Genomic DNA, 15503 nt, shown 5'->3' on the forward strand with positions numbered 1-15503 from the left:
GCAATCCTATTTTATGTTAATGTTAAGAACTTTATGAATGTGATTAATTTTAAGGTCTTTCCTCTTTGGTTCACATGGGCAAGAATGTATATAATGTTAATCAATTTGAGAAGTATGCCACCAAAAGGAGAGTAAACCTTAATGAAAGTTATGAAGAAGTGTTTATAAGACCATAAGTCTAGTTTTTACCTTAGCTCAATCCTCACTGAGCTAAGGTAAAATAATAGATATAATAAAAACCCAGAGAAAATAAGTGGCAAGATTCAGCAATATTCCAAATAGCTGTGATACTTCATTTTACATTGGGAAGAGTAAGCTTGAATTTTATCCAAAAGAAGGAATTGTCTTTTTAGTCTTATAAAGGTAATAAATAACAATTTATTTTTTACAGATCATTAATTTCCTAGAGTTCTATTAAGATTATATGAAATCTGAATAAATCTCCCAATACTATGCTTCTTAAAAATAAAAATGAGCCAGTATACCATCTAAGCTTTTCATGATCTTGATTTAGGTAAACCCAAGTAGTAGTACTCCTAAAGCTTAATTAATGTTGAAATTATATCAGGAAAAAATATACTTTAGAACCTCGTAAAGGTGATTAACATGTGGAGTTCTAGAGTTACATGAAACAAAGCACTCTAGGTGTTTTAATTAATATTTTCAGTAGAGATAGTGTGTTCTGTCATTTCTTAGTATATGTTAATAGTAGAATGATTATTTGTTCTTTATAGAAAGCGAGCCAAAGATCTAGAAGAAGAATTGGACAGAACCATTCATTCTTATCAAGGACAGGTATGTGCGTGCGTGCGTGTGTGTGTGTGTGTGTGTGTGTGTGTGTGTGACTTAAAATAGTTGTGATTTGTTTGAATTGGTATTTATTTTGATGCAGGAGTATAGTTACTCTCTTGAGGTTTTGCATATGGCTGTGGAACATTTCTAGGGAGGCAGAGATTCTGGAACAAGAGATATTGTTTAAAGTTGCCATGTGAACTGCTGCTCATTTGGGAATTTGGGTTGCATAAATAAATAAACATATATCAGCATTGGGGGCTTATATTTAGTCTGGCTAGTTGTCTCTTAGTTGGCACCTCCTATTGTAGTTGATAATTGTGTAAAATAGAAATGTTACTAGACAAAAATTTTAGTTGTCTTTACATTCAGTTTTTGTTTAAAAGTATAATAGAGTAGATCATATGTATGTGAAAATTTGCTTTAAAATGTTACTTGCTGACTTTTTAGAGATGCTTGAGTTATTTATTTATTTTGAGGTGCGTGGGCCTCTCACTGTTGTGGCCTCTCCCGTTGCGGAGCACAGGCTTCGGACACACAGGCTCAGCGGCCATGGCTCACGGGCCTAGCTGCTCCACGGCATGTGGGATCTTCCCGGACCGGGGCACAAACCCATGTCCCCTGCATCGGCAGGCGGACTCTCAACCACTGCGCCACCAGGGAAGCCCTTGAGTTATTTTTGAGTTTATGAGTTGCGTACTAAATCATAGTGGTAGGTGTGAATGTTTTTCACTGAAAAAAATTGTTATCAGTAGTATTTTAATGACTTTCTTTTTCAGATTATTTCTCATGAGAAAAAAGCACATGATAATTGGGTAAGTATTAAATTTTCTTAGGCTTTTTCATCAAATTGTTCTTTTTCCTAATTTAAATGAGCAGTGTAAAAAGTACACTTTTAAAACTGAGAAAAGTGGTGGTGTTTAAAGAAATCAGTTTCTTTTAATTTCACCAGTAGTGAAATTATGTTCCGTATGAACATACTTTGTTATGATACAGTTATTCACAAAATCTGACCTTTCCTTCTCTGCTTTCAGCACATTGCTTCTTTGCAAGGAGCTTATACTCTTTGGGGAAGGTGAGGTAGTGTTCATGGACTTGTTTCAGGCACTGGATTGTCAACTAATTACTTGTGGACAAATTACTTAAAATTCTCTGGGCCTGTTTACTCATCTGTAAAACAATGGGACTGTACTAAGTAATAATCTAGAGCCTCTCCTAATTCTAAAAGTTATACAATTCAGGTATCTGATTCTCATTGTTGAATTATTTGTTACACATTTAAGAAAAAGACCATCATGAGAAATGACATGTCAGTGCTCCAGAGGAACTGTATGAGGAAGTGATAAGCATGTAGATTTTGACTAATGATCAGGATGATCCCTCTAAAATGAAGAACTATTGTTAATAGCTGGCCTTTGGAAGATTTGTCCCTTGCAGTCTTCAAGGGGAAGCAGTTTGCACAGTGGGTGAATATGGGGTCTGGAGTCAACCTGTCTTGGTTGATATTCTGACTCTATCACCTACCATCAGTTTCCTTACCTAAAGACAGAGATATCATTAGTACCTATTTCATAGAGTTATTGTGATGGTTAAATAAGATAATTCTGTTAGCCAGGTACCTGACATATAGTAAGCACCCAGTAGATATTAACTGTTAAATTATCACTGTTGTTATACTGAAGCTTGGAAGGTAATTTTTTTTTTAGGCATGGGTGTTTCTTGGAATGGAGATTTCAACTTCCAGTGAGAGATTATATGTGTTGAATATCAAAGTCCTTCCCAATTTTGAGATTTTTGTATGCTTCTGTATTGAGTGGTCAAGTGAAGATTTGTTTTTGAATTAATAAGCTGGGCTTGGAAATGAATTTAGTCTTCTTCACCACTCCTCACCACTTTCTTTTTTTTTTAATTTTATTTATTTATTTTTGGCTGTGTTGGGTCTTCACTGCTGCACGTGGACTTTCTCTAGTTGCGGTGAGCGGGGGCTACTCTTCGTTGCGGTGCGCGGGCTTCTCGTTGCAGTGGCTTCTCTCATTGTGGAGCATGGGCTCTAGGCGTGTGGGCTTCAGTAGTTGCAGCACGCGGGCTCAGTAGTTGTGGCTCACGGGCTCTAGAGCACAGGCTAAGTAGTTGTGGCACATGAGCTTAGTTGCTCTGCGGCATGTGGGATCTTCCTGGGCTAGGGATCGAACCCGTGTCCCCTGCATTGGCAGGCGGATTCTCAACCACTGCGCCACTGGGGAAGCCCTCTCACCACTTTCTAAATACTCAGATGCAAATTATTTTTTAAAGATGGAGAGGAACTGATGTTTATTAATATCTCTTGTGTTCTAGGCACTGCACTTAAAGGCATTTTACATATATTACTCATTCAATCCACACTGTAACTGTGTAAAATAGGTATTATTATTCAGGTCTTATTGGTGAGGAAACAGCCCAAGGTCACATGATTAGAGAGGGAAGATTGGAAATTGAAACATTGACCTTTCAGATTCATAAGTCTTGTACTTTTTCTTTTCAATACATTGAATCTCTTGTTTAGTAAATAATGACATTGACTTTAAATTAAAACATGCAGAAAATATGCCCTTCATGTCTCAAATTGAAAAGATATTTTTCAGATTTTATAAAAATAATATATACTTATTGAACAAAAGTTCATACCATGTAGAAAAGTACAAAGGAGTAATCAGCAGTATTACTTTAATTTATTCCATACTTTTTTTGATACATTTAGACATAAAGCACATGTATATGTTTAAGAAAATAAAATCATATATTAACGTTTTATAACCTGTTTTCTTATTGTATCATAGATATTTTTTATGAATGTTTTATAATTTATATAAACCTTTCTCATTTTATAAACTTTTAGTTTGTTTCCACTATTTTACTGTTATAAATAATTTCATAATTTCAGATGTTACTTTCTCTATTGAGCATTTCTTTGCTCCATCCTGTTAGATTTAATCTTTTCTTCCTTCAAACTGTCATAGTGCTTTGCTTTTTTGTATGCCGTGGCAGGTACTATGGTCATTTATATTTGTCCTTACCACAGATTTAAGCTTATAGGGACTGTTTCGTTTTCCATGACACCTGTTCCTAATAGAATCTTTTTTGCATATTGTAAATATTTAATATCTGAATACGAATATTTTGGAATACAGTGCAGTTATTCACTGTAATTACAGTTTTTGCTCACCTTTGGGTATAAACTTTTCAAGTATGAATCATTGCCATCAGTTTATTTTTATATTTCTCTGTTGTAGGTATATCTTTAATATATACGATACTATAATCAGAGTAGAACTTACTTTTGACTTAACTGTGCATTTTTTTTGTGCCATATGCTTAATAGTAAATATGTTACACTATAGACAACATTTAGAAATGATTTTAATTCTGCATTATTAAAAGTTAAATGAATTGGTATTTTGTTAACTAAAATTGTTATGGTATAGTATTCTTTTTTGTTAGTACAAAATTGATTATATAATTATATATCAGAAAAAGATTTACACATGGAATCTTTTTGATATTGAGTGCTAAAATGTGGTTAAGCTGTATTTTTGGTGAATATTTGCCTAGTTAAAGTCAATTCTCAGGTGCAGTTCACCATTTTAAGTGAACACATTTGATAATATAGTTCTTTTTACTTGTAAAAAGTTATAGTTATAGACTGAGTTAATTTACCTACCTTTTTGTGATTGTTACATTTGCTCTAGTGGATTGCATTAATCTGGCAGGTCTGATGTTCCACACCCTGCTGTTTGTAATCTGGAGAGTTCACAGAATAACTGGGAAACATGCAGTATTCTATGCAAGCTTAATTTTGCCCACAGCTATTTGGGTATATTGCATGTTCTTGGTATAAGTGTAAGCTTTTTTTCCTATAACATATATACTCTGATTTTTATTAAATGAAAGTGTCTCTAAGCAAATGTAAAAGACTAAAGGAATGTATCTGTACAGTGCTGTGTACTTAATAAACATGCAGCATGCTTTGATTATATTCAGCCATTTAAAAAAATGGCCTTTACCAGCTCTGAAACTGTTTTAGACCTTTATAGGTTCACAGAATTATAGTGATTCCTTTCCAGAGATGATTACTTTGTTCCATAGCCAATGCAGCCAAATAGTGATTTCTTTCCAGAGACGGTTACTTTGTTCCATAGCCAATGCGGCCATGCATAATGATCCTGAGTCTCATTTCCTAAGCTTGGGTCCTGTTACATTGCTCTTGTCATTTTATTTGGATATTTACAGCACCAAATAATGCTAATCCTTGACTTCACATCTAGCTAAAAGCATTTCTTGCAATTACATGATTAAACTCCAGTCTTAGGCTCATGTCTTCTGGTTATATGAAACTCATTCCCTTTTAAAATAATTTTCTGAATTAGAATTTTTTTACATTGAGTTTACTGAAATGGATACTTAGTTACTTAAGTGACTGTGATATTTGTATGCCATTATTGAGATATTTATATATGCTTATCTTTCATTTTAAGTTTTCATAAATGTTTTAAAATATATATTATTTTCCTTAAGCTGGCAGCTCGAACTGCTGAAAGAAACCTCAATGATTTAAGGAAAGAAAATGCTCACAACAGACAAAAGTAAGTATCTTAGTGGGAATACTTTAAAAACTTTAGTTATGACTTTTATTCTTAGTTATCATTTTAGTAATTAGTTAATACTTTTATAAGGATAAACAAGAAAGCTTTCAGTGAACCCAACATATCTAGTGGTAAAGTATCTATTAGTTTTACTAGGAGTTAACTAGATTTTTGTTTGAAACACTTGTCTTGGAGAGGTTACTCTAACAGAAGGAAACTTTTCACAGATTCTTTTGTAAAAAGTAACTTAAAAAAAAAATTTTTTTTAAACCAGTGTAGGTAGAGGGAGATTACCAGAGATGGAGATAGAAAGGATGAATCTCTCTGATATAGTACTTCTCAGAGTATTAGCATCTTTTAATGAATAAGTGGATAGAATGTTTATTATTTCTCTTTTTCCCTGGTTTTATTGAATTGGATGGCATTGCTTTACAATAATAAAATGAATAGGAGGATAAAAGGGTACAGTGTACAATCGAAGGGAAAAGTAAACACTTTTCTATGAAGATTGTGAAAGTCTTCCCATAATGTTATAATTTCTTGACAGAATGTACTATTAACATTATCCAGTATTAGTTTTAGTCTTCTTGCTTGTCTTTTCTACTCACAAATGAAAACTGAATGATTAAATGTTTCATTTCAGATCTGATGGTCAAGAACTAGAAATAAGATTCTTTTAAAATGTCATATTTTTCAGATAAAAAATTTAGGAGTAAAATAGTGGGATGAGTTAATCAGATTCCAATTTTTTGTTATGATTGGAATCATATGGATAACATTATAATGGAAAGCATATGGGACTCAGAGCTGGGAGCCCTGTGTTTTAATCCTGGTACTTTTATTTTGCATAAATCATTTAAGCTGCTAGCTTTACTTTCCTTAGTTGTAAAATAGTAGACTTGAACTGGTTGACCTTGGAGGACCCTTCAATATCTTTCTAAAATTTGGATTCTGTGATATAGTACTCTTTGTACTCTGTTTTTGAAGAAAAAAAAACAATTCCAAGCCTCAACAAAACATCACTATTACTAGGCAAAAAGGAACCTGTTACCCCAAAATAAATAGTGGGGGATATGGAAAGGTATTTTGGTCAGAATAATTTTTTTTTTTTTTTTTTGCGGTACGCGGGCCTCCCACTGTTGGCGGCCCCTCACCTGCGGAGCACAGGCTCTGGACGCGCAGGCCCAGCGGCCATGGCCCACGGGCCCAGCCACTCCGCGGCATGTGGGATCCTCCCGGACCGGGGCACGAACCTGTGACCCCCTCATCGGCAGGCGGACCCCCAACCACTGCGCCACCAGGGAAGCCCTGGTCAGAATAATTTTAAAGGATCTGTTTCTCTTATGTAGATATTGAGATAGTGAAGAGTAGCTTGTACTTAATAGTGGCAATTTCTTGAAATGTGGGTGCTTCTCTTGGATGAGTAACTTAGAGATGTTTGTTCTTTATTTGCAGATTAACTGAAACAGAGTTTAAATTTGAACTTTTAGAAAAAGATCCTTACGCACTTGATGTTCCAAATACAGCATTTGGCAGAGGTAGTTTTTTGGTTTTTTTTTTAACCCCTCATTTAAAATTACATATATTTTTTTATATATTGCATATATAGTTTATATTAGTGTGAATTAACGCTGCTAATAAATATTTTAGATTTTGGAGCTAGGGTTCTAATCTGAGTTCTCTCACAGTCTCCCAATTTTCTGAGTTTTGTTCTCTAGCAATAATGTAAATGGCTGCCTCCTTTTCTCAGTGACATTTGGTAAAATAATGTATGTTTAGTACCTTGAGCTCCTTGAGAAGCAAAGTGCTTGGTACATAGTACGGTACTCATTAATTATTTTTTTGGAGAATGAATAGACTGCTTAAATGGAATAGCATTGTGACTGTTTATAATATTAACTATTCTTTGGAATTTGTTTGAATTACAAAAATAAGAATTAAAACAGCTGGTTTTAAATTATTTAAAAGTATTCATTAAAAAGTTGGGAAAACCTTAATAATATGAGTTTTGATTGCTTTAATTATCCCTAAAAGAAACAGTTCTTTGGAAGATGTATTTAATATTTCTGTCCATTCATTAATGAGTTAGCATCTTTATGATCTCATACTATTCCAAATAGTTTAAATTTTTCCAAATAATTTTGGTTGAATTGGAATTAAGCTTCTAGGGCAGTGAAAACAAACTTATTTTTATATAGGTAGATTCCCCTTTTAATAACTGTTGAAAAGTTATAAAAATCACTTTTGAGAGTCCAGTTTCATTAAAATGAAAGTATTTCTACATTAAAAAATAGAAGATTGTTATGGATTTCAAATAGGAACAAAATCTGGAGTGGGGGGAATTATACAGAAGGAATTTTTATCTGAATCTAATGCAAAAAAGTCTCAGGGTAAATAATGCTTTGATCTTTTGTTGTAACTATATTTGAATATTATATAAGCTACATAATAAAATTTAACATGCTTTGAAAAGTGTTATTTTGGTGGCATTTAAGTTTGTTTGTTTTTTGATGTTGTTGATTTTTGATCTTTGGAAGTATAACCATTATTTGAGAATGGTGAAGTTTGTAAAATGATAAGGCTCTTCTTGGTTATATGGTTTATAGGTAAAGTGATTTATTTGATGAATTATTATTTTATTTTATTTTTAAATTTTTTTTGCGATACGCGGGCCTCTCACTGCTGTGGCCTCTCCCGCTGCGGAGCACAGGCTCCGGACACGCAGGCTCAGCGGCCATGGCCCACGGGCCCAGCCGCTCTGCGGCACGCGGGATCCTCCCGGACCGGGGCACAAACCCGCGTCCCCTGCATCGGCAGGCGGACTCTCAACCACTGCGCCACCAGGGAAGCCCTAATGAATTATTTTATGTAAACTGAATTTTCACTGGTGATGAATCAAAAGTAATTTCTGATGTTTCAGAGTATTTTGTGGGGTTTTTTTTCCCACTTTTCAAAATGTGAGCTTTTCTCAAGTAATTCATGGCCCAACACAGCCTATGTGGCCCTGATTTAAACAGAGCCCTTCCATGTTACAACCTTCACCAGCTTAAATATCTGGAAACATACTGCCATTAAAAACAAAACAAAACCAAAGTTCATGCCCCTCAAGTCCTCTTTTTACTCTAACATATGATGTCCTTTGCTTACTATTGTATGGTTATTCAAGTGTATTAGTTACCAAGAAGATGATGTTTTTATTGACTGAAGTGTCCATTTGGTAGATAGACTTTAAAAACAGAGGGTTCAATATTTAATTCTATCCCATATCAGCAAAACCCAAGGCATGGTTAGTATTTAAGACAGGGATTAAACTTAAATTGGCAATAGAATGACCCAAAGGTAATTGTTGAAATGGAATTCTAATCTGTAGTGTAGGTAATTGAAACTATGAATTTAAATATGCTGTTTTAATTATTCCAGAGCATTCCCCATATGGTCCCTCACCATTGGGTCGACCTTCACCTGAAATGAGAGCTTTTCTCTCCCCTCCAACTTTGTTGGAGGGTCCACTCAGACTCTCACCTTTGCTTCCAGGGGGAGGAGGAAGAGGTATATTGTTTAAACATCTTTATTACTCTAGATTTCTTCCTTACTTTATATTTTCATCTCAACTTATCTTTAAAATGATCTTTAAAATAAACCTTTGCAAAATACAGGCATTCCTTGCACTTATTCTGGGTTACTTTTGTTTGGAAAAGGAGCTCTATGACATCAAATTTGAATATATTTTTCCCTTAGAAACACTGTTATAATGGATTACATTTTGTTCAAGGACTTGATATATATCTTTTAAAATCATATTTTAACTTCTTAAAAACTGTATTATGCTATATATCACTTTATAAAGAATACATAAAATACAATCACAATATAACCTAGCATAAAATTGTATTTTAATGAAACATTATTGGAATATAGAATTTTAAAAATCTTTTTTACCTTATTATCATGATCGTTTTCATGGTAGAAAATCAACAAGTGAAAGAGCCTTTTTTTTTTTTAAAACAAGGAATTCAGAAGTGCTCTCTTGAAGGCAGAGTTTTGATGGGAACCTAAAAGAGACATAAATCATTTGTTAATACTTTGAGAAACTGACTCCAAATTGTCTGTTACCCTCTTATGTGTTTTTGAGAATTTCCAGAGCCACTTCAAGCCCAAGCATTAGCTATTGATCTTTCTGCATTTACCTCATCAGCACTTACCCTGATGTTACCTGTATATCTGGAGTTTTACTTTTTTGATCTCTCAACTATATTTTGTTTACTTTGTCAAGTTACTTTAAAATTTTCCCTTGAGTTGTAGCAAAATTCAAACCTATGTATTCCAAAATCAAGAGTCTTAGGTTTTTAGCCCCAAATCTGTGTTTATATCATGTCATATTACACACCAACATAAATGTAATTGAAACCAGTCACATGAAATAGCACTACCCTTACTATTTTTGATGCTTTCTGATATCTTCTATTCAGTTCTATTCCATTTCATTAAAAAAGAATGCTAGTTAAGATTAAGTTAATTTCATGTACCACAGTGGGTTGTAGTCAGCAGTCTGAAAAACAGTGCCCTAGAAATAAGGGTATATAATTGGCAAAACTGCAAATGTGAATCACTGGAAGTTGAATGACATAAGTCAAGGATTGCTTGTAGTCAACTGAATATTTGGAATAACAGTAAAAATTACCTTTGATTTCTCCTCTCCTATTTAAATCACTTTCCTTTCTTTTTAAATTACTTTCAAGATACAGTGTGGTTAGCATTTGCAAGTGTGTTTTACTATTCATTAGAAAAGCTACAGAAGTTTTAGGTAAGTTATAAGCAGGTCTTAAAAAGAGTTGTTTTGAATTAAAAGTTTCTGTGACCCACCAAAGAAGAATGACCTTTCTTTTCCTTCCTCTTGTTATCATTTTTTTTTGAAAGTTTGGATGAGATATATGTTTGAATAAGGTTGAGTATAGGAAAATAATTTCTTTTTAGAGTAAATTGTATATAACTTTTGGACTGAATGAAAAATCTTAACCTTTAGCGTTTTCATGTTTGCAGTTTTTCACCTGGTAGTCACTTGGCCTTTACTTTGTTCTCTGGAAGTAAACAATCAGGAGAAAGCCTTTGAATGTCTCCTTTAAAGATCTGTCCTTCACTCTAGACAATCTCAGCCTAATGGGCTCTAGCACATTTCTCATTGATTTAATTTTCTGCTTTCCCAGCCTTTTTCTTCTAATGAACTGATTAGAAGGATGAACATGCTAGAAGGAATAAGGAAAAGTTGACGTTCTGATATAAAAGTCAGTTGGCCTCCTGACTCTACAAAAGAGAGTAGATAGGACAATTGTAACGATTACTACATATTAAAAAAAAAATGGTTATACTTGCTTGTACAAGTTACCATGAAAAGGTCATATTAGTTTTAGTCTCTTCTTTTAAAGGAGGTACTGAAATGTGGGAAGCATTGTAGAAAGATTTCTATTAAAACAATTTTTTTTAAAAAGCTGTTTTTTGAACTCATTCCCCCCTCAATGACAGATGAAGTATTAATTTATTTTGTTATTTAATGTTAAAAATTTTTTTATAGTTGTCTTTTTCATTTTAATTGAATATGGGTTATTAATTGAGGTACCATTCTTTCTGTGGTCATAGGAAAGGAACTTTAAAATGATTCTCCTTCTTTATAAATGTTAGCATGTCAGTTTTTCTTATCCAAATGAGTGTTACCTTGTTCAAAGTGTTTATTTCGACAGTGCTGTTGTTTTTGAAACTCTTGTTTTAGACTTGCCTTCAGAGTTGTGAGCTGTCTTTGAAGGTGAATTTGATATTTAGAAATTGCTAGAAGCCATTTAAAGCCAAATTTATTTGGCAGATATAAAGTTTGTAATCAGACTGGTTAAAATCATTTTGGGGCAGAAGTAGAGAGTCATGTTACAACATTAAGATCCAATTTTTTGAGTGGCTCTTAAGTTAATCTGAGTACATTTCTAAAAGAGTTGTTCTAAAAAATACTTCGAGTCATTTCAGAAATATTGAAATAGGTATATTAGCCTCTAAGATAACTGTTTTAAAGGCATGATGCTCTTTTTGACTATTGGCATATTAGTTTAAGCAACAGAAACGTGATTTTATAATTATTACATCTGGTATAGAAATCTCTTACTTTGCAATTTACTTTCTACTCTTATTTTTCAGACTTAGTGGTTATAATTTTCAATTAAACCACTGATTTTATGTGTAAATAATGATGGTGATAACATTTAAAAATGAATTTTATAGGCAAGTGTTTGTTTATGTACATGACAAAATTATTTTTTCCTTTTTGTCTTAGAAATGGCTTTGGTAGGATAGAGTTACAGTCTAATGTGTCTTAGGGAAACTGTTGGAATCTGATTGTTTTTCCTTTTTAAAAAGGTCTGGATTTTATTTGATGATGGATCTTGTAATACTCTTTTAGATAAAACATAGTTGTATTTTTCTTCTTTAATTAGGCTCAAGAGGCCCAGGGAATCCTCTGGACCATCAGATTACCAATGAAAGAGGAGAATCAAGCTCTGATAGGTTAATTGATCCTCAAAGAGCACCTTCTGACACTGGGTCCCTTTCACCTCCCTGGGAACAGGATCGTAGGATGATGATTCCTCCATCAGGTATGGAAAGAGTATCGTTAGTATGTTTATTTGAAAGGCAAGCAGTATGTGCAACATACAGGAGTGGAAGAAAAGAGGGGAACGTGTGTGCCCTGTCTTTAGAAAAGCCGTGATATATATTAGAAGACAACAATACACACCTTTCTAAACAGAATAGTTAGGGGTAATTGTTCACATTACAGAAGGCAAAAAAAAAAAAAAAAAAAGATCTCTTAACTTCCATATTTAGTAGTTACTAATACATTTTAAGAGGCATGCATAAAATATTCTTAAAATATTCTTATGCTTTTTATAAACTGTGATTAGTAACTATGTTTCAACAATACTAGTAACAAATAATTCAAATAAAAAAAGTAATGCTAGAATTTAAACGATAGCTTTTTTTTTTTTAAACGATGGCTTTTTGACTGTCAGGGTATGAATCTGCAGGATTCTTGGCTTTTAGTCTTTTAACTGATTCTTGAGAATTATATCTACAAATAATTTGTAGTGCAGGTATTAATCAGAGTAATATATTCTTGACTCTAACAAGAAAGATAGTAATCGTGTCTAAGTTCATGTAAATACTTTATTTTGTTAGAATTTTAAATTTAAAAAAAAGTAAGAAAACCACAGATACTTTAATGAAACAAAGTTTCAGTTCTTACCATTTTTTCATTCTTTGGTATTCTTGACCTCTCAGTGCCCCTCTTGATCTTTCAGTGCTCTGACTTCAGTGTCCTTCTGTTCCTCTATCTAGCCTCACAGCCTCCTTTTCTAGGAATAGAGAAGTAATAGAGAAGAATGAGAATCTTAATTCTCAGATCTTGTGCTACTTAATGTAGAGAGATATGCATTAAAGGTGAATTATGTCACTTCCCCTCCTTGTAGTTTTTAAATAAATAAATAAATAAATAAATAAATAAATAAATAAATAAATTTATTTATTTTTGGCTGCATTGGGTCTTCATCATTGCGTGTGGGCTTTCTCTAGTTGCGGCCAGTGGGGGCTACTGTTCGTTGCAGTGCGTGGGCTTCTCATTGCGGTGGCTTCTCTTGTTGAGGAGCACAGGCTCTAGCTGCATAAGCTTCAGTAGTTGTGGCACGCAGGCTCAGTAGTTGTAGCGTACGGGCTTAGTTGCTCTGCGGCATGTGTTATCTTCCTGGTCCAGGGATTGAACCTGTGTCCCCTGCATTGGCAGGCGGATTCTTAACCTCTGCGCCACCAGGGAAGTCCCTGCATCAAGTTTCTTGATATGCAAGATCATTAACTTGGGATAGGAGAGGAGGGGGATTGTCAGAGATTTGGAGGGAGAAAAAGATATACAGTAGCCATTTAGGAGAGTGAAGCTGCTTAAATGTCAGTGAAATGTGGTATATTACAGGGCAATGTTGAATATCTACTTGAAGCTTATGGTCCTAGATTTGAAGGAGACTAGTCAATACTATGGTTTAATATAGTTTATAATCATAAAAAATTTAATTTATCATTACAGTTACTTTGGGGTGCTTACTTTGTGCCAGATGTTATGTTAAGTGCTTTATATTAATCATTCTAAGAATCTTAAGAGTGTTATTCCCATTTTACAGATTAAGAAACAAAAACGTAGAAAATACAGCAAAATACTGTATATCACCTCCTAGAGTTTACATATTAATATTTGTTTCATATATATATATGCGAGATGGGAAAACTGGGAGGGGCTGCTTTCCTCAACACCTGTGTTCACTTTCCGAGCAGGTCCCAGGAGGAAATGATCTCCTGGTTACAGGTATCAGAATGCTCCAGGGCCCCTAGGATTCTGACCTCCCTACCCAGGCTTCGGGGGAGGGAGGGATGGTGTGTGTGTGTGTGTGTGTGTGTGTGTGTGTGTGTGTGTGTGTGTGTGTGTGTGTGTGTGTGTGTGTGTGTGTGAGAGAGAGAGGGAGGGAGGGAGAGGGGGAGAGAGAGAATGGGTACATAAAACATAAAAATAAATAGCACACTATATCAGTTGAAGTCTATTCTGTTTCCTTTCCGAAGGTCATTACGTTCCTTCTTTATCAGAGGCAACCACTCATGAGTTTAATGTGTGTAAACTTACAGTTTATATATGATTTTTTAAAAAGTATTTTTCTATTTTATCAAGTTTTTATCAGCATATATTCTTGAATTCTTTCCATTTTAATATAAAGTTTATTATTTTAATTGCTGTATAAATAAATATATGAATATACTACAATATATTTATCCAGTCTTATCCAGTCTCCTCTGATGAACATTTAGGGTGTTTCCAGTGTTTCACCATTACTAACAGTGCTGCAATTAACACTTTTTTTTTTTTACACGTGTTCTTTAGAGATGAGTCCAGTTAATGAAATTGCTGGGCAGTAAGATATGCGTAGTTTTGGTTTTAATAGATGTTGCCCTTTGTCCTCAAGAGTAGTTATGTGTGAAGAATTTGAAAGTAGCTATTTCTTCAATACCTGATGTAAAACTTTTTTGAATATTTCCAGCCACATGAGTTAAAAGTTTTCTCATTTTTTTCTTTGATTATTTTTTGTAGTTCTTTTATTATTAGTAAGCTTGAGCCTCTTTTCATGTTTATTGATCATTTGTATTTCCTCCTGTAAATTTCCTGATCCATTTCCCTCTTGCTTAATAGGAATTCTTAGTATCCTTTGGATACTAATCTTTTATATTTTGCAAATATTTTCTTAGTTTATTATTATGTAATTGTTATACATCAAAAAACAAAAGTTTTCAAATTTTGTTATAGGTAAGTTAATTTATTTTTATGGAATTTTTGTTTTCTTTAAGACTTATCTTTAGATAACAAATATTCTCTGTTTTCTTCTAAAAATTTAAAATTTTGTTTTGATTTTTAAGCCTTTAGTCTGGATTTTATTTTTGTTTTAATGTTTAGTTGGAGAGTTATTTTTTTCCCCATTGGATAGACAGTTGTTTTAATACTGTATATTGGTTTATTAATTTGAAATATCACTTTTATCTTAAATGTCCATATTTGCATAGGTCTGTTTCTTAGACATTTTCTCTATACCATTGGTCTCTTTATTCCAGAGCCATAACGTAACCATATCAATGCTTTTATCAGCTACTTCCTGGAAATTTTGCTTTCCATTCCTTTTAAATTCCTTAATCATTAGGTTAAACTATTTCTTCACATTCTATGTGAAGATGCTTATTGTACTTGATTAGCATACAGTATTGAATTAAAAAAAAATTCAAGCCCTTTATCCATCTTTATAATTCTCCTCTCAACCATGCTGATGTTCTTGTTATGTGATAGACCCCCAAATTATTAAATAGTTACCCAAGGAACTATGGCAATCCAAGATTTGTTTTGGAATGAAAAGAGATGAATAACACTTTTGTTTAAACTAGACATCTTGAATTTTTTTTTTTTTTGCGGTACGCAGGCCTCTCACTGTCGTGGCCTCTCCCGTTGCGGAGGCCAGGCTCCGGACGCGCAGGCTCAGC

The 15503-nt window shown here is 33.6% G+C and overlaps 1 protein-coding gene across 9 annotated transcripts in view; it reads left to right on the top strand.

Moving 5' to 3' along the window:
* The window catches only part of MIA2 (MIA SH3 domain ER export factor 2), a 100073-nt gene that overhangs the window by 74802 nt on the left and 9768 nt on the right, over positions 1-15503 (top strand). For 8 of the 9 annotated variants that reach the window (XM_024116603.1, XM_024116605.2, XM_024116619.3 and 5 more), the window contains 6 exons: positions 735-795; positions 1572-1607; positions 5344-5411; positions 6867-6949; positions 8832-8960; positions 11885-12043. In XM_024116603.1, coding sequence (XP_023972371.1) covers positions 735-795; positions 1572-1607; positions 5344-5411; positions 6867-6949; positions 8832-8960; positions 11885-12043 — 536 coding nt within the window. The remainder of the gene's footprint in view (positions 1-734; positions 796-1571; positions 1608-5343; positions 5412-6866; positions 6950-8831; positions 8961-11884; positions 12044-15503) is intronic. The other variant, XM_024116637.3, reaches the window with a different exon arrangement.

Source organism: Physeter macrocephalus, chromosome 11 (genome assembly GCF_002837175.3).
Source record: "Physeter macrocephalus isolate SW-GA chromosome 11, ASM283717v5, whole genome shotgun sequence".
In the NCBI taxonomy this organism is placed as follows: domain Eukaryota; kingdom Metazoa; phylum Chordata; class Mammalia; order Artiodactyla; family Physeteridae; genus Physeter; species Physeter macrocephalus.